Consider the following 21,238-nt stretch of genomic DNA (forward strand, 5'->3'; position numbering starts at 1 on the left):
GCAAGAATTCCTGAATCATCCTAACTTTTTTATTTATTCATTTTTAAATGCAAATGTGCAGGACAGCCCAGTCCCAGGGCCATACCTGCTGACCAGATGATGCCTAGAGATGCTTCCAGACACTGGACAGACTCAGATGCCAGGGAATGAAGAAAGGGGCTGGGGAAGTTCCTCCTTGCCAAACATGTAGGTTGGAATGGTGGTCTTGGGATCTCTGGTGGCTGTTGCTGTGCTGTTTGGGCAGCTGAGGAGCCATCAAGTGTGAGATGTGGCACCGCTGGCCTGCCTAAAGTGCTTGGACAGGCTCCGCACCGGGAAAGGAGAGAACCACAGAAGCAGTGCTAAATTGGAAGGGACCACAGTGGGTCGTCTGGTCCAAGGTTTAGAGAGAGAAACAGCACCATGAAGACAAGCTGGTGGCTGAAAGGACTCCCCTGGGGCCCACAGTGGCCGGGAACCCTGCTCGTTCCTGGCAGATCTGGAGACAGAGCGGGGAGCCAGAGCCGGCTGGATGGCAGAGGGGCAGTGCGGAGGCACAGAGGCTGCGGGGGGCCCAGGGGATGGGGAAGGCCGACAGGAGGCAAGGAGGGCTAAGGGGAGGTGGGATGGCTGGCTATGGGCAGGCAAGGAAGGAGAGGCTGAGATGGAGAAGGCTGAGGGGAGGCAGACTGGCTGAGGGGAGGTGGGGGGCAGAGGGGAGCCTGAGCAGCAGCCGGGGGCCCGCGGTGCTCCCGAGGGAAGGCGGAATGGCTGAGGCAGCGCTCGGAGGGGCGGGGAGCGCGGCCCGGGGCCCGGGCAGGGGGTGAGGGCCGGCGGGGGCCCCACAGCACCGGCCCGGGCCGCCCCTTCCCCCTTGCGGCGCCGCGCTCGGCCGGGCTCGGTCGCTTTAAGGCGCGGGCGGGGCGCGGCCCCGTCCCACCTCTGAACCCGGAGATTGACGGGCGGGCGCGCAGGGGGCGGTGCGGCCCGCGGGCCGGCCCTCCCGCCGCCGCCGCCGCCAATGGGGCCGGGGGGGCGGGCGGCGCCGCTGCTCCTTCCTCCCCCCGCCCCCGGGCTCCTCCGTGCCAGTTTGAGGAGTCCGGAGCCGAACAAAAGCAGGCGGCGAGGGCCGGAGCGGTGCGCGCAGGCCCGACGTAGGGGGGGGCCCAGCCAGCCCCGAGCTCGGCCCCAGGGTGGGGGAAAGTTTGGAGCCCTCCCCCGGTGCGCGGGGGCTCCGCCGCGCTCCAGCCGCGGTAGCTCCGGCGCTGCCATCGCGGGCGGCCGCCCCGCCGCGGCCACCGCCGCCGCCGCCGCCTCCTCCCCGGGCGCAGCCCCTGCCCCTGGCCCGCCCGCTGCCTCCGCGGCGCGGGGCTGAGCTGCCCTGCTTTTGGAGTCGCCGCCGTTTCCCCTCCCTTCCCCGGAACCCCCCCCCCTTTCCCTCCCTCCTCCTTCCCTCCCTCCCTCCCTCCTCCTCCTCCGGCAGCCAAAGGGATTTTTTCCCCTTTCTTTTTTCTCTCTTTTTTTTTTTCCTCTCCTCCCCCCCCCCCCCCCCCCTTCATTTTTCTCCTCCTCCTCTTCCTCCCCGCCGCGGAGCCGGGCGCCAGCGTGAAGGATAAATAAAAAGCGAAGAGGAAGAGGCTGGGGAGGAGGAGGAGGAGGAAGGGGGGGGAGGAAAGAAGAAGAAGAAAGCGAGCAAGAAAAGAAAGCAAGGAGCCAGGCGGCCAGCCCAGCCGCGCCGCTCCCGGCAGCCAGGGCAGGAGGCGGCGGCGGAGCGGGGCCGGCGGCCGGCGATGGATGACCAGCCGCGGCTGATGCACACGCACAGCGGGGTGGGGATGCCGGGGCACCCGGGCCTGTCCCAGCACATGCAGGATGGACCAGGCGGGGCGGAGGGGGAGGCAGGCAGGAAGCAGGACATCGGAGACATCTTACAGCAGATCATGACCATCACGGACCAGAGTTTGGACGAGGCGCAGGCCAGGTGAGAGCGGCGGGGAGCAGGGTGGGGGGCAGGTGCCGGGAAGTTTCCCCCGCGCCCCGGCCCGGCCTTTGTTGTCCGGCGGGGGCCGCGGGCGCATCGGGGGACGGGGATCCTGCCGCTCCTGCTGCGGAGAAATGTGGCCGGGGAGGGAGGGGAAAAGAAAGGGGACCGGTTAATAACACGCTCCCCTCCCTCCTTTATTATTTCCAGTCTTTCTCCCACCTCCCAACTTCGTGGCGGTTTCGAGGGGTCGCCGCGCCCGCAGCCTCCTCCTCCCTCCATCCACAAACTGGGCCTGGCTTTTCCCAGCCTTTTTGGGGTGGGGGTTTAGCTGCGGAGGGCGGCGGTGGTCGGGGCTCCGTTCCGGGCTCCTCCGAAAGAGCCACGAAGTGCTGCCCCGCTTTTAGGGCTGCTAATCATGTTCTTTCTTAGGCCCCTGTAGTGGTGTTATTTTTTACAGCTCGTTTCTGCGCTTTGAAGATGGTCATGGAAGCTTTGCCCTTTTTTGGGGGTTGTTTTGTTGTTTTTTTTTTTTTTTTTTCCCTTCTTAGTTGCAGATGTATTTAAAAAGGAAAAAATAAGGCTACGAGAGCCGGTATCTTCATTGTCCTGTGCTTCGGGAGTGCAAACCTAATGCGCACCTTCAAAGGCACTACCAAAAGTTCAGGGAGGGGGGAAAGAAAAAAACCTCAAATAAAGGAATTACAATAAAAAAGTTGCCCTGGATTGCCTGGGTTCCACTTGATATTTCTTCTGGGCTGCAAAACTGCTTGGTGTGTTGTCCTTCCTCCTGATATCTTTTGAAGCCCGGAGTTGAAGCAGATTGCTAGAATACATTGTTCCTGGAAAAACGCGCCGCACAGCCCCAAAACTCGCTTAAGAACTTGCAGAAGGATAAAAGTAGCCCCAAATCTCAGTTTCCATCCTCCCTGTCTCCACAGATTCTATAGAGCTCTCACCTACCAAAAAGGCTGGTTGCAGGGTAGATCTTGTTCATTTTCTTATGTTCTTGCAGGGGCAGAGTAGCTGTGAGGAGGAAATCATTCACTTTCTCCCCGGCCAGACCCAGAGCAGTGAGGGGCTCTTCCTTTGGAAAGTTGCAGGAATCGTGTGTGTTCCTGCCTGGATAATTCAGTGTAGTTAATCAAATCAATAAAACCGAAGCAGAACAGAGCTAGGAGAAAGCTTTATGGGTTTGCCTTGCTCGTCTATTTCAGCTGCTTCTTCACAGTACTTCTTTTTTTTCTTTTTGTAGATTATTATTATTTTTAACTCTGAGCTGGCAAACACACCGTATTTATCAATAACATTTGGCTTTGCATTTCCTACTTCGGTCCTACTGTTGCACGATTGTTTTGCTACCTCTTTTTTGTTTGTTTTTTCTTCTTTTTTTTTCTTTTTTTTTTTTTTTTTTTTTTTAATTAAGTTTTGGGAAGATGCAAAGTGCCAGCATTATTTGTAAGAGGGCCCTTACAGCATATGTATGTGATTTGCGTATACCCAAATGTCTGCGCCCATCTGGGTGTGCTGATAAGGGAACACTGTGGTTCTGCAAGGGTATATACCTTTGAGAGACTTCATCAGATATATAAATCTTTTTAACATGTTGTGGGTGGTGGGGTAAGTAGTGTGAATGTTTGCCAGATGTTCACATCGTCTTTCGCGTGTAATTTTGGTTGGTAAACAGAAATCCCCGTAACCGGCGCCTGATAGCAACAGCCCTGTGTGCAACTGAGAACCCTTGGCTAAATCACCCTGTGGCTCAAGAGGAAAAATTAAATCACGCTGTTTCTTTGCCCCAGCGGGCGCGTGGTGGGTTTTGAAACCAGCCAATTAAAACGCCCCCTCCCCAAAGTCTCTCCTCAAAACCCACAGGAGAACGGTCAGCTCTGGAATAACAAGAGCCGAATGGAGCAGCTTTGAATAGCACTTCCCTCCCCTTCCCAGAAGCAGCCGGCTGTGATTTTTAATGTGTTTACTGTCCCAATTGTAAAGAATTAAATTTTAACACCTGCAAATAAGCTGGATGTAAGTAGCATGGAGGCAGAGGAATGGGGTTGTCTCTCCATACATCTTTCTGTGCTCCAAGTTGGGTGCTGAAATTCCCTGAATTGACAGCTCTAAGCAGAGGATGTTTCCAGCACTGGGGCAAGGAGGAGTTTATTTCCCCTCTGCCTCACAGGACGAGCCTAATAAAGCACATGGCCTGGTGTGATACAGGAGGTGCGGGACAGGGAGAGCCTGGTGCTGTGTCTGTATTGGACGAGACAGTTGATCTGAGCTGGGCTCCCAAAAGCTGCTGGCTTTGCCGTGGAGCATCGCCTGCCTCGCGCCGGCTGTGGAGCTGCTCGGTGGCAAAGGCCATTTTCCAGCCATTCCCAAACTGGTGACATTCATCTCCCCTGACTTGAGTCGGTGGCTGTTTGCAGCACTGGGGGCTCAAACCTGCCTTTTCTACGCCAGCCCGCATGCATTTGGAAAGTTGTTCCTCATGGTGACATCCTGAGCTCACCCTCCCCTCTTTTCTTTTCTCTCCAGGAAACATGCTTTGAACTGCCACAGGATGAAGCCGGCGCTTTTTAATGTCTTGTGTGAAATCAAAGAAAAAACAGGTAGGAAATCAATGCTGTTGGTCCTGTATTATTTTTCTTTCTGCTCTTTGGGGATTTTATTCCCCCAAGTTTGTGCCCTGCCCTCGCCCCCCTCCATGCAGTAGTATTTAAGTGGGGAGAAATAACTCGTTGGTATTTAATGCTTCTGGCACTGGATTTGCATGATGTGGTTTGTGTCTAGAAGAGAAAATATCGTGGTTTAATTTGCATTGTATATCCTTTCTTTATTTATTGCTTTTTCTGGGGAGAAAAAAAATTCAACCCCCTTGCAATTTCTGTCTTGCTCTAGTTTTCTCCTTTAAGATATGACACTGCTTAAAATACAAAATAAAATCTGAATGCAGAGTGAGCGTGTGGGAAATAATCCTGATTAAACTGTGCAGTTTTATTACCGTTAGTATTCAGGTAAACACAAAGGTTTCTTACTTTTGTTTTTTTAAAGAAAGGGTTAAAATGCTCTTGTCTGCCAATCATCCAGGCTAGCTCATGTAAGAGCAAGTTGTCAGTTGCCTTTAGTGAAAGCAATATATTAGATTGTTAGCTACTTTAGGGTACTGTTGTTTTATGGCATGGGGTGTTCTCAGGCTTCTTTAGAAGCTAATGGCATGAGAGCGTTGGTTCTGCTGTTTCCCACTTTCCAGACCTCCTACCATGTACTAACACACTTATAACACATCCCAGGGGGGCATTTAAATTTTAAAAGCAACAATTAAAAAATAGCAGTCATCAATCAAGGGTGATCTTAAACAACAGATGCTCAGGGAAGGACATTTAGCAACATGCACCACTTATTTATGTATTTGTTGGAATCTCTTTTTTTTTCCTTTTTTTTTTTTTTTTTTTTTTTTTTCTTTTCTTTTAATGTAAAACAAAAAAGTAGGGGGAATGATGGGAATTTGGGGGGTGGTTCATCTCTCCTGTTGGCTTTCTGAGCTGACCAGAGTTGATCTGTGGGCTTTCCCATGCCGGTGTAGCTGCCTTGTTTTAGCACGCTGCAAAGTACTTGACTTTTCCTCCCTTCCCCCTCTTTACAACAAGGACTGAAACAGTCAATAATTCATATCTAAGCCATATAAGCAAGGGCATGACATGAATGAAAGTGACAATAAATATGATTGCACACCCAGTTGATATACATTGATAGTTACACATAAAAGGGGAACAGCTTTCAGAAACCTCAACTGGGTCTTATTTTTCTTTTTTTTTCCCATTCTTAAATATATATATATATGTATAAAAAAGCTCCCAGCATGAGCAGCTGATTGAAAATACAATTACTTGACTCTTGCAATATATATAAAATGACTAAGAGGGCCCTTTGTTAAGCGTTGTTTGTGCAGCGTGTAGCCCAGACAAAGCACCTACCAATGGCATTCGGCTCTCCGGAGTCCTCGCGGCTGCGGGGCCGCCTCTGACCTTCCCGAGGAGTCCTTCCCTACAGACTTCCCATAATAACCAGCAGTGGGTTTGGTATGGGAACCTCCAGACTGTTCTTACGCTGTAATGTGAGAGAGTCTACGTAGAGATAAACGTTCAGGATTTTATAGCGTTCCCCTGCGCGCCTCCGCAAAAAAACAGCCACCGAGTTCCTTTCCCTCTTCTCTCTTTATCCTTTAATTTTGTGTGAGCCAAAGAACCTTTGCTTCCCTCTTCTCCAAGTGTGTTTGACGCTGTATTTGATGCTCCGCGCGTTGTCTGCGCAGGGGCACTTTTTGGCAGAGTAGTTGTTTAATCCCAGCTCAGCTTTGCTATCAATGCAGTGGCAAAGTTAGGGAACAAGGAATGTGCTGGAACCAAACTTGGTGGGAAAAGCCAGGTGAGCTCAGGGATGCTGTGAAGTCCCGGTGAGCTGGGGAGGGATGAGGAACTGTACATAGCCGTAGTGCAATAATTCCTGTCTGCTAAGGAAAATGGAAAGAGATGGTATAGGAAGCATGCTGCTGGAAATCAGGATATTCCGGTGTGAGCTGGGGCTCTTTTTACATTTTTATAAATGCTGTTTGTTGGGGTTGTGCCTGGATTGCTTGGCTTATGGGGCTGTGCTGTGGAAGCCTCCAAAGAGGTTGACTTGAGATGGCTTTTGGAGCGTTGTTTATCTACCCTTGGATATGTTTGCGGTGAATTCTTTCACTTTGCAAATTCAAAGACCTCCTCCCCTCTCCCCCCATCTGCGTCCCCAAAAGTCACACTTCATAAGAAAGCAAACAGCCAGATGGTTTCAGTTTATTTTTATTATTTTTTTAAAATTATTGCTTTGTGGGCCCAATGCTAGGAGGAAGTTTGCCTTGTTTTTTCTGGGGCCGAGGGTACTGCCTGCGTCTGTTTGCTTACCCCTTCCTTGCGGGCAGCGGCGTGAAAGTTGAGCCAACTTCTCGCTTCCCACTTTCTATTTAACTTCCCAGATTTTTCCATGTGTGGCGTTTGAAATCCTGGTGATTGTTTGTGGTCACTGGTGGGTGTTTGGAAGTGCGTGCGTACATCTTCCCCCCGGCGTTATGATGTGCAGAAATGTGCGTTCAGTTACCCCGTTGCCTGATTTAAGTGACTCCAGAGCCTTACAGAGACTTTACCACCATCTCTTGCAACATTATGGCTACTATTTCATAGCATTAACCTTGTCTTGAGCAAACCCAAAGTGTCCATAAAGTTCTTAGAAAAATAGGTCATTTCTGCTGGCCAAAGAGTTGCCTTTTGCATTTGGGCTCTTTAGCTTATTTTAAAGTATTTAGTCTCACTTTTAAAAATTATCATGATAAAAAAAAAGCTCAGGGGGTTGCCTTTTGTCTGCAAACCTGGGGATTGCTGCTTTTGGGGTGATGTCTGTTTAAAAGTAATAAAAGTTGAGAGGTCAGGAGTATGTAGGGGAGGAGAAAAATTGCCACTTAAATATACGTTGAAGTTGTCGGTGTTCATTTGGTGTGTTTTCACTTGCTGTTGGTCGCTTTGTTGCGAGGGAAGGGGCAGGACTGCCTTCAAATGGCTGGCTGGCTTTTTGGAATAATAATTATGGAAATGGGAGGCATTGTTGTCCTAAATACAATTGATTCCTCCATCAATAGGGATTGAAATCGGAAATTGCATTCCTGATTTATAAAAAGTTTGAAGGCAGGGATAGGGGCTCTGTCTTTATGGCTGGTTTGTTGTTTTTTTGGTTTTATTTTTTTCTCCTTGTTTTTTTTCCCTCTCTCTTGGTATTTTTTTTTTTTAAGCTGTTCTCTGCATGAGCAGAATAGCTAAGCAGAAGAATCAGGCAAGGCGTACGCAGACGTGGGGTCCTTGGATGGCAAACTGGAAAATATCTGCTGTCAAAATGCAGCAGCATCTATTTCAGCTGTGAGCCTTTCCCAACTCCCATCTCGTTCGGCAGGGACCGGCGGGGAGAGGCTGAGCACAGGATATATGACCATTTAATCTGATCCTCCTCCTTAAGAGCTTTTCCCATCGTTTCACTTTCTCTGCTCATTTGGGGGAGGTGAGGGCATCGGGCAAATTCTACTTCTTAAAAAGACCCTGACTTGCATTTGAAATCCCACAATTTTTATTTTCTTACTCTCCTCTCCCTCCTGTGTTGAAGGAATTCAGGATTAAAAGAAAAATGTACATAGCACCAATGGGGGGGATTTACAAAGTGGAATATTTATAGACAGCACTGATTAGCTGTGCAGTTCTTGTTGAATAATGGGTTTGTTGCCTTTTATTTTCTTCTTTTTTTATTTTAGATTTTAGAACATAATAGCTATATAAGGTGCCTCTTAGCTACCTTTCCCTGTGCATTATCTTCCCCAAACTTAACTCAAATCAGATCTTTGGAGGAGGTAGGATTTTTCCCCTTCTTCTCTTCCTTAACACCCCTTTGTTCTCTCCAGCTCTGTATTCAATTAACACCCCCATTGCAGAACTGTAGTCTTTTTTTTTTTTAATGTCTGTTACTGTATTTCACTTCTGACACCTCTCTTATTATTCTTGCCTGCTATTTCTCTTTAATTTAGCAATTATGATATGGGGTTTCTTTTTCTTCCTCCCTCCCTCCCTCCCTTCTCCTCCTCGACGCCCCAAGTAAAACCCCACCAGGAGCAGCATGGGGAGAGGAGGGGCAGATGTGTGTGCACTGCTGGGGTTTTTGGGGTGTGGGGCAGAGCTTTAAGAAGGGTACACTGGCAAGCCCAGCGCCCCTTGGCTCAGGTGTTCTCCCAGGAGGATGGGGCAGCTTGCTTTTCTTCCCCCCAGCCCTTCCCCAGGGGATCAAATCCTGCCCTCCTCCTCATCCTGCGTTTCCACGAGGAGGTTTCCCAAGGCGCAGGGGAGAGTTCAACACCCCGATTTGAATTTCAATGCAATTCTTGCACCTAAGGCATCATTCTGCTGCTTGGAAAGAAAGCTCATCAGGAAAGTGCTCAGTGCTCCAGCCCTGCAGGATCTAGGTCTCTGCTCAGCTTTGGGCAGGTCCAGCCCTTGCCCAGCCGCTCTCCCTCCTGCCCTTCGAAGGGGAGGAAGCCTTTGCTTTGATATTTGTTATTATTATTTTTCTTTTTCCTTCCAGCTGAAAGGCTTTGAAAGCAAAAGTGATGCTTCTCTCTCTGTGCCAGGCAGAGTCTGCAGGGTCCCTGGTGTGGCTGCCCTGGGGGGAAGTGAAACATTTTGGGAGAGCAGGGCCTCCAGTCCGATCCATGCTGCCTGAGGAAGCCTCGCTGTAACTCATAATTAAATTGCTTCCAGAAACCTGATGTCTTCAAGGGAAAGGAGGGGAGGGAATGTGCAAGGGACTGGAAGATAGGAATGGTTTGGTAGACCTTGTTTTGGCGGAGGACTGAATTAACACAAGAGGAGTGGCTACCTCTGGACTGACTGGGAAGGAATGGAAACCAGTCGTCCTGATGGGAGGTAGGGCATGTCCCACTAGGTCCTGGTAGCTGGAAGGAGCAGAGTCTTCAGGGCTTCTCTAAAACAATTCCATTTTCTGGGCTTTTATTTTCAAGTGTGGTGGTGTCCATCAGGGATCTGCTGGGGCTGGATGGCTTTGGAGGAGCGTGCTTGCGGGGCGACTTCTCTTTTCCCCTTGTAATTTCGTATTTTCTTCTCCTCCCCTGGTAGCATGTGGTTGGAGCTCTTTGAATGGAGCAGGCTTAATTAGTTTAATCAAAATTGGCCTCCTGCAATCCTCCAGGGGAGGAGGTGGGAAGAACAGAGCTGCCAGTGGGCTCTTCTTCCCACCTCCTCCCCCTCGGCCGTGCCATCAAAGCAGAGAATCCAGGCCTGGCTCTGGCATAGCATTCCTGCTCCTGAGGGACTCCCCACGATTTGTGGTGTACAGGATCAAACCTGTTTGCTTTTTATTTCAAGGCTTGGTTTTTGTGGGTGCCTGATGTTGAGCAAACTTTGTTGTGATTGCAGCACAGCAGGAAGGTGCTCTTGGAGGGTCTGCTGTGTCCTGTTGCTCCCAGGCCTGTTTGCTCCTGGGAGATGGATGAGCCAGTATTCCAGCTCTTGATCCCAAGTTTCCAAGTCTTTGCTTGCGCTGGCCTCCCCAGGTTTTGAGTAGCTTTGAGTCCAGGGAAGGAGGGCTCCTGGAAGGTGCTGTTCCAGCAGCCCAGTCCTTGGGTAATTCCTGCTGACAGGACTGAAGGAGAACAAATCTATGTTCACTATTAGTGCATGCTGGAAAAATACCTGTGTTAACCAGATGTGGACATAAACAGCAGCTAACCAGAGCATTCTCTTCCATGAATGTTGGGTATCTTCCCTACTGCCTTGGGTCTCTCTCCTGTCCGTCTCCCCTTGCCTCTGCGTGATCCTGGCAGCAGTCAGTTTGTGGGTGAGTCCGGGGAAGGAGATCTTGTTACTGGGGCCTTGTAGCTGCAAATGAGAAACTCAGAAGATCTTTCAGGCCTAAATTTCTCCTGGGAAAAGTGGTTCAAGTTCCCTTATTTGAGACCTGCAGAGGGATTTCCTCCTTGGAGTGCTGAGTGTCTGCAAGCAGAGCTTTTCTAAATGCTCTCAAATGTGAGATTTATTCCTGTTAGCAGGACTTGTGCCGGCCCTGGGTTTGAGGGCAGTGGTTGTAAACAAAACACAGAGAAAACTCTGAGACAATTTCATCATGGGTTTTTTTTTTTTTTTTTTTCTTTTTTCCCGTCACAAGGAAATTACTGCATGCAGCAATCCTTGAGGGGAGTAGGGTGGTGGTTTAAACATAAATGGGTTTGTTTGCAGTGAGATATAGTAGGCTGTGCTGCTGGTGGTGCTTCTGCTGAATCAGAGCTGTGGATTTTGGCAGGGAAAAGGGAGGAAGACAGGATTCCTCCTCTGCCTTTGGTTCAGCACCTTATTCCCCAGTTCCTCCTTTAATCCTGGAGCTACTGCCTTCTCTGCTAATGAAACTCTGCAAAGGGTTTCGTGATATCTTGGAAATCTGCTGGGAAGCATTTTACTACCTTTTTTTCCTTCCTGTGCTTGGAGTTGGGGTGCTTTGGCAGACAGGAGAGCCTGTCTTGTCTACCCTGTGCACTGCAGGGGTGGTTTGCAGTTGATGCAAAATACGAGGGACCCTATAGGAGCAGGGGGTGAGTTTTCCCCTGAAGATGTGATAGTATATATTGTCTACCCTTTTTTATTATTTGAATTTTTTTTTTTCTTCCTGCTTTGCATTCCTGTGGCAGTTTCCCTATGCAGTGAGTTTCTCCTGGTGACATGTTTTGCTTTGGGAGTTGCTGTGGGGAAGGTGGGCTGCACAAAACTGGTTCCACGGCCCCTAGAGCAGGATGCCCAAGCCAGGCTCCACACTTTTGGGCTGAGTCTTTGGGCATTTGGGTGCCATGCCGGGAGAAGTGATGCTCCCTTGTGCTGCAAGGATTTGCCCTGTATAGTGCCTAGCACAGGGGGACTCCGTGCTGGGTCAGGGTTTGGAAGGAGGTAATGTGATTTACAGCAATGGATCTGGTTAATAATCTCCAGCAGCTTCTGTATACTCAGGGGCTGCTCGTATTCCCAGCCAGGTGTTTGCAGACCAGATCAATATGGCCCTATTTGCATGGGGCTGTCTGTAATCTAATAAACCAACCTCAATCTGCATCCTTTGCTTTCCCCAAACATCCGCTGAGTCCCGATCTGCTGGCTGTGGTGAGTGTTCCCCGTGCTGGGAGAAGGTGTTTGTGAGCCCTGCCTGGCTCCTGGGCTGCCAGCCTGGGGTTACACGAGGCAGCCCAATGCTGCACCCTCTGCCAGAGCCCAGGCTCTGCGAGCACCATGGGTTTTTGGGTGTGCTGGTGCTTGGAGGTGCTGCCTGGTGCTTTGCAGATGACCACCTCCCCAGTGTGCTCCAGAGGTGTCAATTTTGGGGGTTTTCTGTGAAATCCATGTTTCCTTTGGGGAGCATCTGCTGGGAACTCCCTTAGAAACCAAAAATGATGGTTTTGTGGGCTGGGTGGTCAGCAGCTTCTGCTCGAAACTGCCTTGGAGGTGCTGCTTCCCCCAGCGACTTAAATAATCCAGGGTGGTCGGTGCTATAGGGATAAATTACAGAAAGCTGTGGCCTGAGGAGGCTGTGGGCTGAATACATTAGTGTGTGTTGTCAGGCCAGGCTCAGGAGGGACTCAGGTGATGCTTTCTCCCAGTGCTGGGAATCACTTGGCCTGGAATTATTGATTTGCAGCTGTGTCAAGTTAAAAAAAAAAAAGGAATAATAATATCTCTTGGCCTTGTGTTTGTGAGCTGTGCCCCTGTATGTGTGTGTATATATATATATATTTTTTTTTTTTTTTTTTTTTTTTTTTTGAGCTGGAACAGAAAGCCACTTCTCCTGGCTCCTTTTCCTTGTGGGGAAGGCAAGGCAGCCAGAGAATGGGCAGCCCAGTGGAGGGTTTGGCTGCCAGGGAAGCTGTGCCTGCCGAGGAGCAGAGTGCTGCTGGTGATGCTCTGTGTTTTGGGGAGGTCTCCACCACAGATAATGGAAATCTCCCTGTGACACCTTGAGGGAGCCATACATTGTCACTGTCCCCTCCCTTCCCAGCTTTTTATTTATAGGAGAAGCCTTACCCAAAATAGCTTTTCTGCTTGCCCTAAGCTGATGGGCTCTTTCCAGCCCCCCCTGCCCTTTTTATTCTCCTAAATGTACTGATAAATGGAAAACCCTCGGAAGAGCCAGTGCTGTGAGGAGCTGCTCTAATCTAAAATGATAACTTTGCCATTTTACTTCAGCCTTGTTGAAAAACGAGCAGAGCTGCCTTTGCAAGTGGGATCAGCCTGCTTAAATAAATGCTGGTGCCTGGATTTTTGTTTCTTGCCTGAGTTACAGGCCTGGAAACTCAGTTCATCGCTTCCATGTCCCAGTTTTGGTTTCACACAACCTGGCTGGCCTGCCCATCCTCGTTACCAGAAGAGGAAAATCAAGTTTCTCTCCTAGCTGGATAACATTTCCAAATTCCAGAGTGATGTTGATTAGCAGAATTAGCAGTGGCAGGTTACCCAGCAGAAATACCCTTCCAGTTGTGAAGTGTTCCTTGCTGGTTGCTGCTTCTTTCCCAACTCCAGCGGTCCCGATCTCGGATATGTCTCCACAGCATGGGGATTTTTCTCTCTTAACTCAGTGCAGTTGTTTCCTTTTGACATTTGATATTTACAAGGCTGGAGCCAAACTGAAAGTGAATCTGCCCATAACTCTATTAAATGTGCCTTTCTAATTTCAGCATTAATGTTTCAAAACCCAAGCTGCTGGTGGGTGTACCTACGTTTGTTTACACACATACTTTCTTTTTTTTTTTTTTCCCTGTGCAGTGATTCTCTGGTGAAACATTAGGAATGATACAATACCTGAAGCCTCTGCATGGATTGGTCTCTGGCTTTCAGCTGTAAATTTAGCTTTTAACTCATAAGTCTCTAATTTTAAAAGATTGCAAGTGTTTTAGGTTAGTATTTTTTTTTTTGTTTGGGAGGAACCTGCTTATATGCAAAAATATTATTGTAATATATGATTCATTTCAATAATATTGCAAGCATTTTCAATAATATGATTGATTGCAATATTGCAATAAATTGCAAAAATATTATTTCAAATACTGAGATAACGTGATGAATTTGTAATACTCCAATTATTGCAGATCTCTAGACAAAAGGCTAGAGATTGCAGTTCACAGGGTAAAAGGAATTAGCTGGAAAGAGTTGTGGCTGTCAATCCTGACTTGATAGTACAGGACACGGGACTCCCCCAGTAGGTTTGGTGTGAAGCTGGTGCTTTTCAGAAGAGCACTTGTTCACGTTTAGGGAAGTTACAGACAGTGGGACATGCTCCACTGGTTGGAAGTGTGTTTTGAGGGGTTTATGACTCTTGCTTTGAAGGGATCACCTCTTTATTTCTGGATTCACAAGGCTTCTGGCTACAGCATAGTGCTGTGCGTGTGCCTGCAGAAAGCGAGGAGCCGCTCCCGGAGCGGTTGCGTGTTTGGGGGGAGCAGGTGGCAGGAATGGTGTTTTCACTGAATGTATTATTCCCCCGGAAAATCCTGGCTGTTAGATCTGGTCAGCAGATGTGAAGTGTCGATCGGTATCGGCGGTGGGAAGGGACTTGCAATATACTTTGCTAATGGAGAAGAACCCAAGGAGCAATTCCCTGATTTACACTTTTGGCGATGCGAAATGAAACCGTCTGAAGCGCTTTGCTCAGCGAGCTCTTAGCAGACCACTTCTTCCTCCCTACTTCACGCAGATTTTTCCAAAGAGGCTGTTTCTTGGCTCCGTTGCTGGGTGGACAGAGGTGGCTGGGAGGCATGGACGCTTTAAATGCATCTGGAGGCACAAAGCATCCATGGGAGCAGGGAGCAAGCGGCAACCGCTGTAGCTCACTCCAAAGCCCCGGTGCAATTCTGTCCCCAAGTGGCTGAAAAGGTCATTTAGCACAAGAGCAAACGTTGGGGTTTTATTTCACTCCCTCAAATAGTCAAATTAACATCTTTCCTTTGCCACAGGAGCTGCTGGAGGGGGCATCCTGAGAAGGATTATAGGGAGGAGCACCTGGGCCTGGGCTGTTCCTTTCCCAAAGGTCCTTGGCTGCTATTTGCACATCCCAGTGTCTGACTGCAGCTGGCATTTCCTCAGTTTGCTGGAATTTACTTTCTGCCTGGTGAGGGCATTGGGTAACATTTGCACACCTGGGCTGCTTAAGCTGTGGAGGGGCTGGGGGGATGTGTCAGAGAAGGTCAGGGGTCTCTGCTTTCCTCATGGGTAGGAGGGAGCAGGGAGAGCAGATGCTGGTACTGTGTCCTCTCTAGAGCCAGCAGCAGGAGGGGAAAAATGGTGTTGTGTAATGCCACGGTACCTGTGCAACCATCTGGAGCTGCTCTGATGTTGGGTAGATGCAGGGTTAGCCCTGGCTCTGGAGAGCTCAGACCCTGCTTGGTTTCGTCTTGTGAATGGGTCCATTGGGCAGTGGGTGCCTGGTTGGTTTTTATTGTGGTGGAGGGGGCTATGTTTCCTTTTGGATAGGATTGCAGTGCATGTCTGGCAAGTGCACAGCCCAGGGTGGGAGTTTTCCTTGGAAATAACTCTTCTGCATGCAGGTCTAGAAAGATGGGATCCTTGTAAGTGCTTGAGGGGAAGGATGTGCCAGCAGCACGATAGCATGGCTGGAGGTTTAGGGAGACTATCTCTAAGGGCAGACTGGAACTGTTTACCATGAAAAACTCACAAGTCATATAGGAGGAGGTGAGGCACAGCAGAGAGTGGTGGTAGGGGATATCCCTGGTCTTTCCATGTGTCCTGAGGCAGTGGCTAAGTCCACATGGGTAGAAGGACAGATTTTTATTTCCCTTTTTCTGGCGTGTTTGATTAGGCCTTTCTGGAGTTGTTTTGCGAAGGCAGCATTTCCAGGGGTCTGAGAGCCAGGGGCCAGGACAGAGAGTGAAGCCCATGGTGCCACAGTGCTCCAAGACCCTGTTGGGAGCATTGGGCACAGCTGGCAGAGCAGGCTGGTGCTGCGGGCAAGGGCAGCCAGTGGACCTGCTGCATCATCCCAGGCTGGGATTAGGAAAGGAGCTGTGCAATTGGGAGAGGTCCTTGTGGTTTGTGTTTGCAAGGAACTCCATCAGGGTAGTTTCTAAGCTGCTGTTTAATCAGAAGGCTGTCTGCTAATAGAGAGGGAAACGCTGGGTGGGTCTGTGCTTGCGGTGCATCCCCTCTTCCTGGTTCCTTTTGCTTGTTTTTAATTGCTTTTGCTTCACCCTTTGGGACTGCTACCCCAGAGGCACCCAGGTGCTCATCAGCACCATTGGGTAGCGCTTTCCAAGGATTTCCTTGGCCTCTTGCCTATTGTGTGTAGTCGTATCCTGCTGCCTTCCTCTTGCTGCATCCCCTCCCTGTGCACAGGCACCGGTGCTGGGTCTGACCCTGGTCAGTGATTGCCCTTGCAGGTTCCCGAGGGAAGCCAGTTCTGGATCCTAAGAGTTGGCAAGGAACATGGAGGAGACCTAAACAAAGAACAAATGAGAACTATATGGAGACAAATGGGAATCAGATTTAGGAAGCAGACGAGACAGGCCTTTGGAAGGGGCAGGGGGTATGTTTGCTTTAATCAGTCTCCTTGGGTTTCAAGCAATAATAAAGCCGATTTGGTTTTTTTTACTTTCTCTTCCCCAACCCCCATTTTTTCCCTCTGTTTCGTCTTCCTTGCTCTTCTCAAAACAGCCCTGGATTCAGCAGGACCAACATCTCGTTCCCAAGCTCCCACTCTCTGCAAATAGGATTACTGGCCAATCCAGTCAACATCCTGTCCATTTTTTCCCCCTCCTTCTGTCTGGTTCATGCTAGTGGGAGCTTGTTGCCTTGAGACAAGCTACCTTGGCTGAGCTGCTGGGTGCAGGTCCCTCCCACTGCCAGATGAACTTTTTGGAGTTTCTGAAGCGAGCAGGGGAACAAACTCTTCCAAATGTTCTGCGGTTTTCTGCGTGGAGTCGATCTGCCCTGGCACACTCTGCGTGCTTTAGAGGCAGTCCCCAGAGATTGGCTGTGCTTGGAGGAGATCAAAGTTTCTCCATCAGAGGTCTTGGGCAATGCCTCTGAGATGCTGGAGTGACCTCCTCACATGTGCTCCTCTAGGATGTGATGGTGGCTGCAAGGGAGGACCCTGCTTTCCCAGCCTGCACAGACAGCTTGGTTCCCTGCAGAAATGTGCTTCCTTCCCCTTTTTCTTTCATTTTTCCGTGGTCATTGTGTTGGTGCAGAGCAGGTGAATCTTGGGAGGGCTGGGGCTGTGCGTAGCTGTGAGTCAGTGAAGCCGAGCCTTTGATCTGTTCCACTTTGTGGTTCTGGTGGTGAGTTATTACCTTTCCAAACAGAGAGGCCAGATTGGAGCTGGGATTAGTGGTCTGCAGCTCTCCTCTGCTGGGCACCACAGAAGGGATGAAATTTCTCCCAGCCTGAAAGGGAGTGTGGCCCCTGCTTGCTGCTGTGTGCCTGGTTGGGGAGATCTCACCAGTGCCTTTTGCTGGGCTGCTGTGTTTGTTTTCCAGGGAGACCTTTCTTGTGCAGAGCTGGTTTTCTATTTGCTGGTGTTTAATTGGGAGACAAGGCATCCAGGGTGATCTCCAGCATGTTCCAGTATATTGCTTTCAAGTGCTCTCCTACGTTTTGTAACTCGCATAGTCTCTGTCTTATGTAGGATTCTCCATCCTGGAGAGTAAATTCACCCAGTCTCCTGGGATTTCCAGGGAAGGCTGGTGGTGAACAGCCTCCAGTATGTCCCTTGGATTCCCAACTGCTCGTGCCTTGGGCAGAGACTTCCAAGGTGGCAGAGCTGGTGTTCCCAGCCAGCCTGTGGGGCTGAGGGTCCCCTCTGGAGTTCAGTGGGTGATGCTGGTGCAGCATGGTGGGGTGGTTTGTCTGGGACACCCTTCATGCCCAGCACTCAGCAGCTCTCTCAGGAGCACTGCAGAGTTGCCTGTGGAGTTGCAGTCATTTTCCTGTCTGTCTTGGCACAGCTTGTGCCAATGCTCTGCTGATCGATAATCCTCGATGGAGGCTGTCCCATCCCAGGGCAGGCACCTTGGCTGCTGAGCAAGAGCCATTCAGGAGAATGTGTGTGGTACCTCTGCTGCTCAGGAGGGGCTGATTTACCTAATGTCTGCAAGATTGCCACAGAGCTTTCCAAGTGGCAAACTGGTTTGGCTTAGCCCTGAAAAACGGAGTGAAGCAAAGGATCCAAGTATGCCCTGTGGTGACTTTTCCAGGTCCCAGAGGTTGGCATGAGAGAAATCACTTCTGCCCCAAGAGAGCCTGAGCCTCCTCCCTTGCTCAGAGCAGAAGAAATCATGGTTGTAAACCTTCACCCCAGTACGTGACTGTCCTGTAGGCAGTGTTCTCTCCCAGCTCCTCCGGGTGGGTGCCAGGGGAGCTCACGGGTGCTTCGGTGCCCTGGCCCTGGCTGCATTCCAAAACTCCCTGCCCTGCGCTGTATTTCATCTTCCCATGCTTCCAGAGAGGTCTATGTGCAAAATACTTCATGTTGCTGCCAGAAAGCTTCCCTTTACCCGTGCCGTGGTGGGGCTTTTAAAAAAAAATTTATTTTATTAGGAAATTCCCATTTGGTTTCTTTAAAAAGCAAGCCCTTGTGGCTGGCCCCTGGCCCGCCGCTAACAGATTTGTTTGAGAAAAGGCTGCGTTGGCATCCTGCTTTATTGAACATGCCTCCTGGGAAGGCGGTTTGAATATCCTTCTGTCTCCTCGGAGCAGGGAGCTCTCAGGACTGCCTGCCGCCATGGGGATGGGGAATGCTCTCCTCTCCCTTTCCCTCCCACCCCTTCCCCTTGTTCAAGCCTCCCTTTTCTTTTTTTTTTTTTTTTTTTTTTTTTTTTGAGGAGAGAGAGAGCGCGCTGCGCACGGTGTGTCCCGCTCCATGCGGCTTTTCTCTTTCCCCACGGAGTTCATCCAAAGTTCGTATCCAGACGATGAACAAAGTAGCTCAGACCTTTTTCTGACTCCTCACCCTTTGTCCTCATCACTTAGTGACAGACAGGAATCAAATGCCACAGACAGGCTGACGGGACGGGGCTGTGTGAAAGTCCTTGGAGGAGGAGGAGTGGAGCAGTGCTGGCTAAATGGGGGACTCATGTTTAAACTCATCTCCCCCTCCCTGGGGAAAGACCAGAGCTACTTTTACTTTGAAGGGCAGAGGGGAGGTGCAGTGTTTTTTATATATATAGATATATAAATATTTTTTTTTTCTTTCAGAAACCGGATAAATTTTTAGCGACAATAGACGTAGGGAAGGAGGACCGGATGGAGTTAGGCTCAGTGTTTAGCACTGGGTGTGCCTCCCGTTGGGAGCAGGGGAAGGAAGGGGCTGCAGGCCATTATGGATCAGAGGGATGGAGGCTGCTGGCCTGCCTGCATTGCCTCTCTGCTGGAACAGCTTTGCCCTAGGGAGAAGGGGGTGCATTGTGCTGCAGCCTGACTGCTCCTAAAGGCTGGCTTGGTCTTCATTTCCCCTGGCTCTGGAGCTCTCCTCTGGGTGGTGGGTGGTACCCCTGTGAACGGGCAGGGAGCTGGGTTTTAGTGCTGGGGACCTTCTTGTCTAGACTGGGCTTCTCACTGCTACCAAATCTGGGAAGGGACCAGACCTGGTGTTCTGGGTGCTCTCTGGGAACTTGCTTTGGCCTGTCAGGAAGGGAAAGGAGCAATTTAGCCTTTTTGTTCTTGAGCCCTTGTCTAACTCAGCTGTCAGGACTGGGATAACTCCTGATAGGTATTTATCCCTCTTCCAGATGTCCTCCCCAGAGTTAACTTTTTTTAATGAAAAATAATGACAAGTCCCTAGACAAAGAAAGGATGTAAGCACCTCATGGCAGAAATTTTGTGGAGGCTTTTGTGGAAGCTGGGTTGGCTGTAGCCCAAGTCTAGCAGAGTTTTGGAGGGTAAGACTCAAGCCTCCAGGGAGAGGAGGTCTCCACAAAATGTGTGGTGACCCTTTTGGTCACGGTTGTTCCTCATGAGGTGCTGTGATCCAGCAGATGTGCTGCTGGTGCAGGGGCCACTCTCTCGTCAGGGAGATGTGAACGTCCCTTGCATAAACCAGCTCCATGGTATGAGGCATGAGTGTGTCATTGGGAAGGAGGGGAAACACTGCTGTCAGAAAAGGACTTTGAAAGGACCATTTACATTTGGTCTTTAAATCCTGGGAAGTGCTGTGGGTGAGAGGACATTCTCCTGAGTTGTTTGCATGTGGAGAGAGACAGCTCATGGCTAAAATAAGTGAGGTTTGTCTTCCTTTGTTGGGTGAGGAGAAACAAAACCGTTCAGCGAGCCCCAGGACTGTGTTCCCCAGGGAAGTGAGGCGACCACCTCCTTGCCCCAAGGCACAGCAGATTGAGTCTTTATCCCAAGCCTGGCTGCAGCATTCCACATGCCTCTAGCTGCTCTCAAGCCCACACTTGTGGGGGTTATCTTGGAGGCAGCAGGAAGGGGCAGGGTGGTCCAGGTTTGTTTGCTGATGTTGCAGAGCTTGCTGATCTGGGCCCTGGCCAGCTCGGCTGACTCACAGGAATCCTCTCACGAGTCTCCTACACCCTCCATTACCTGATCCAAGTGCTTCCTGGCGTGAAGGGAGCTGTGCATTTGTGCAGCTCATGTCTGCCGCAGGCTGCCCCGGACAGGGACCACAGCCTGCCTGGCCCTGTCACCCTTCGCAATGCTCGTTCCCATCAGTAGTCACCATCTTCCTGACCCCGCAGACATCCCTAAGTGACTTTACAGAGGCATTTGCTCTGCTTGAGAGGTCAAAGGAGAGACCTCCTTGCTTGTTTAGGAGGGGTGTGTGTGTTGAAGGGGTGTCCATGTGCCTCTTAGTTGATTTTTGTAGGGCTGTTGCCTTTCTGTTCATCAGTGAAACAAGTCAGATGTAGAGGAAGATTGTATCAATGAAGGAGTTTTTAGTATCCACAGGCTCCTTCCAGCACTCCCTATCTCTGGTAAATGGTCAAATCGAGTCAAAATTCCCACGTTTTGGTGCTGTGAATGCTGCAGTCCCTGTTGAGCAAAGGCGGGTGTGAGACGCTTGCAAATCCCCTGCCTTGCAAGCTGGGGAGTCTCCTGGAGTTCCTGCCTTGCCAGTCATGCTGTGAGGTTTTTTGCACGCAGCTTTACCTTCTCAGGGAAGCGGCTGGGGCACGTTCCCATCTGAAGCTGTACCCCTGTGAGGTGCTTGGGTTGGCAAAGCACTGCTGTTGCATCAGGCTGGGCCGTGCCCTGTGAGCACAGGGAGAAGGTTCTCATGCCTGTGGCAGGAGCATCGCTCAAAATAGTTCCATATTGTGGCTCCTCTGAGGACTTGGGGAGGTCTGTGGGTTTGTGGCTTGTTTGCATGTGCCACACGTGAGTTTCTGTCCCATGGGTCCTGCTGAGTTGCAAGATTTGGGTGTTTGGTGGCTTTCTGGCCTGTGGCTGCCAAGCTGTGTGTGATGTTGTGCCAGTGGTTTGCATCTTGTGTGACGTTTGCAGGCGCTTTGTGGAGAGCTGGAGGGCAGGAAGGTGCTGGTTTGGTACAATCAGGGGGTCACATCCCCACTTAACTATGGAGCAAACCTCTCTGTGTGCTGAGGGGCAGTCTGACCTGGTACAGTGGCGGGGAGGCATTTTTGGGGTCTTGCAAGCCACACCCAGGGACTCCCTGTTTTGTGACAAGGGGACA

At 50.2% G+C, this 21,238-nt stretch overlaps 1 protein-coding gene across 2 annotated transcripts in view; it reads left to right on the plus strand.

Moving 5' to 3' along the window:
* The first annotated feature begins 1,362 nt into the window (after positions 1–1,362).
* PBX1 (PBX homeobox 1) overlaps positions 1,363–21,238 on the plus strand; it is a 128,397-nt gene continuing 108,521 nt past the window's right edge. For both annotated transcript variants that reach the window (XM_083867434.1, XM_083867435.1), the window contains exons 1-2: positions 1,363–1,960; positions 4,499–4,572. In XM_083867434.1, the coding sequence (XP_083723560.1) occupies positions 1,770–1,960; positions 4,499–4,572 (265 nt within the window). In that variant the 5' untranslated portion in view covers positions 1,363–1,769. The remainder of the gene's footprint in view (positions 1,961–4,498; positions 4,573–21,238) is intronic.

Source organism: Zosterops lateralis, assembly GCF_965231275.1.
Source record: "Zosterops lateralis genome assembly, chromosome: 9".
NCBI lineage: Eukaryota > Metazoa > Chordata > Aves > Passeriformes > Zosteropidae > Zosterops > Zosterops lateralis.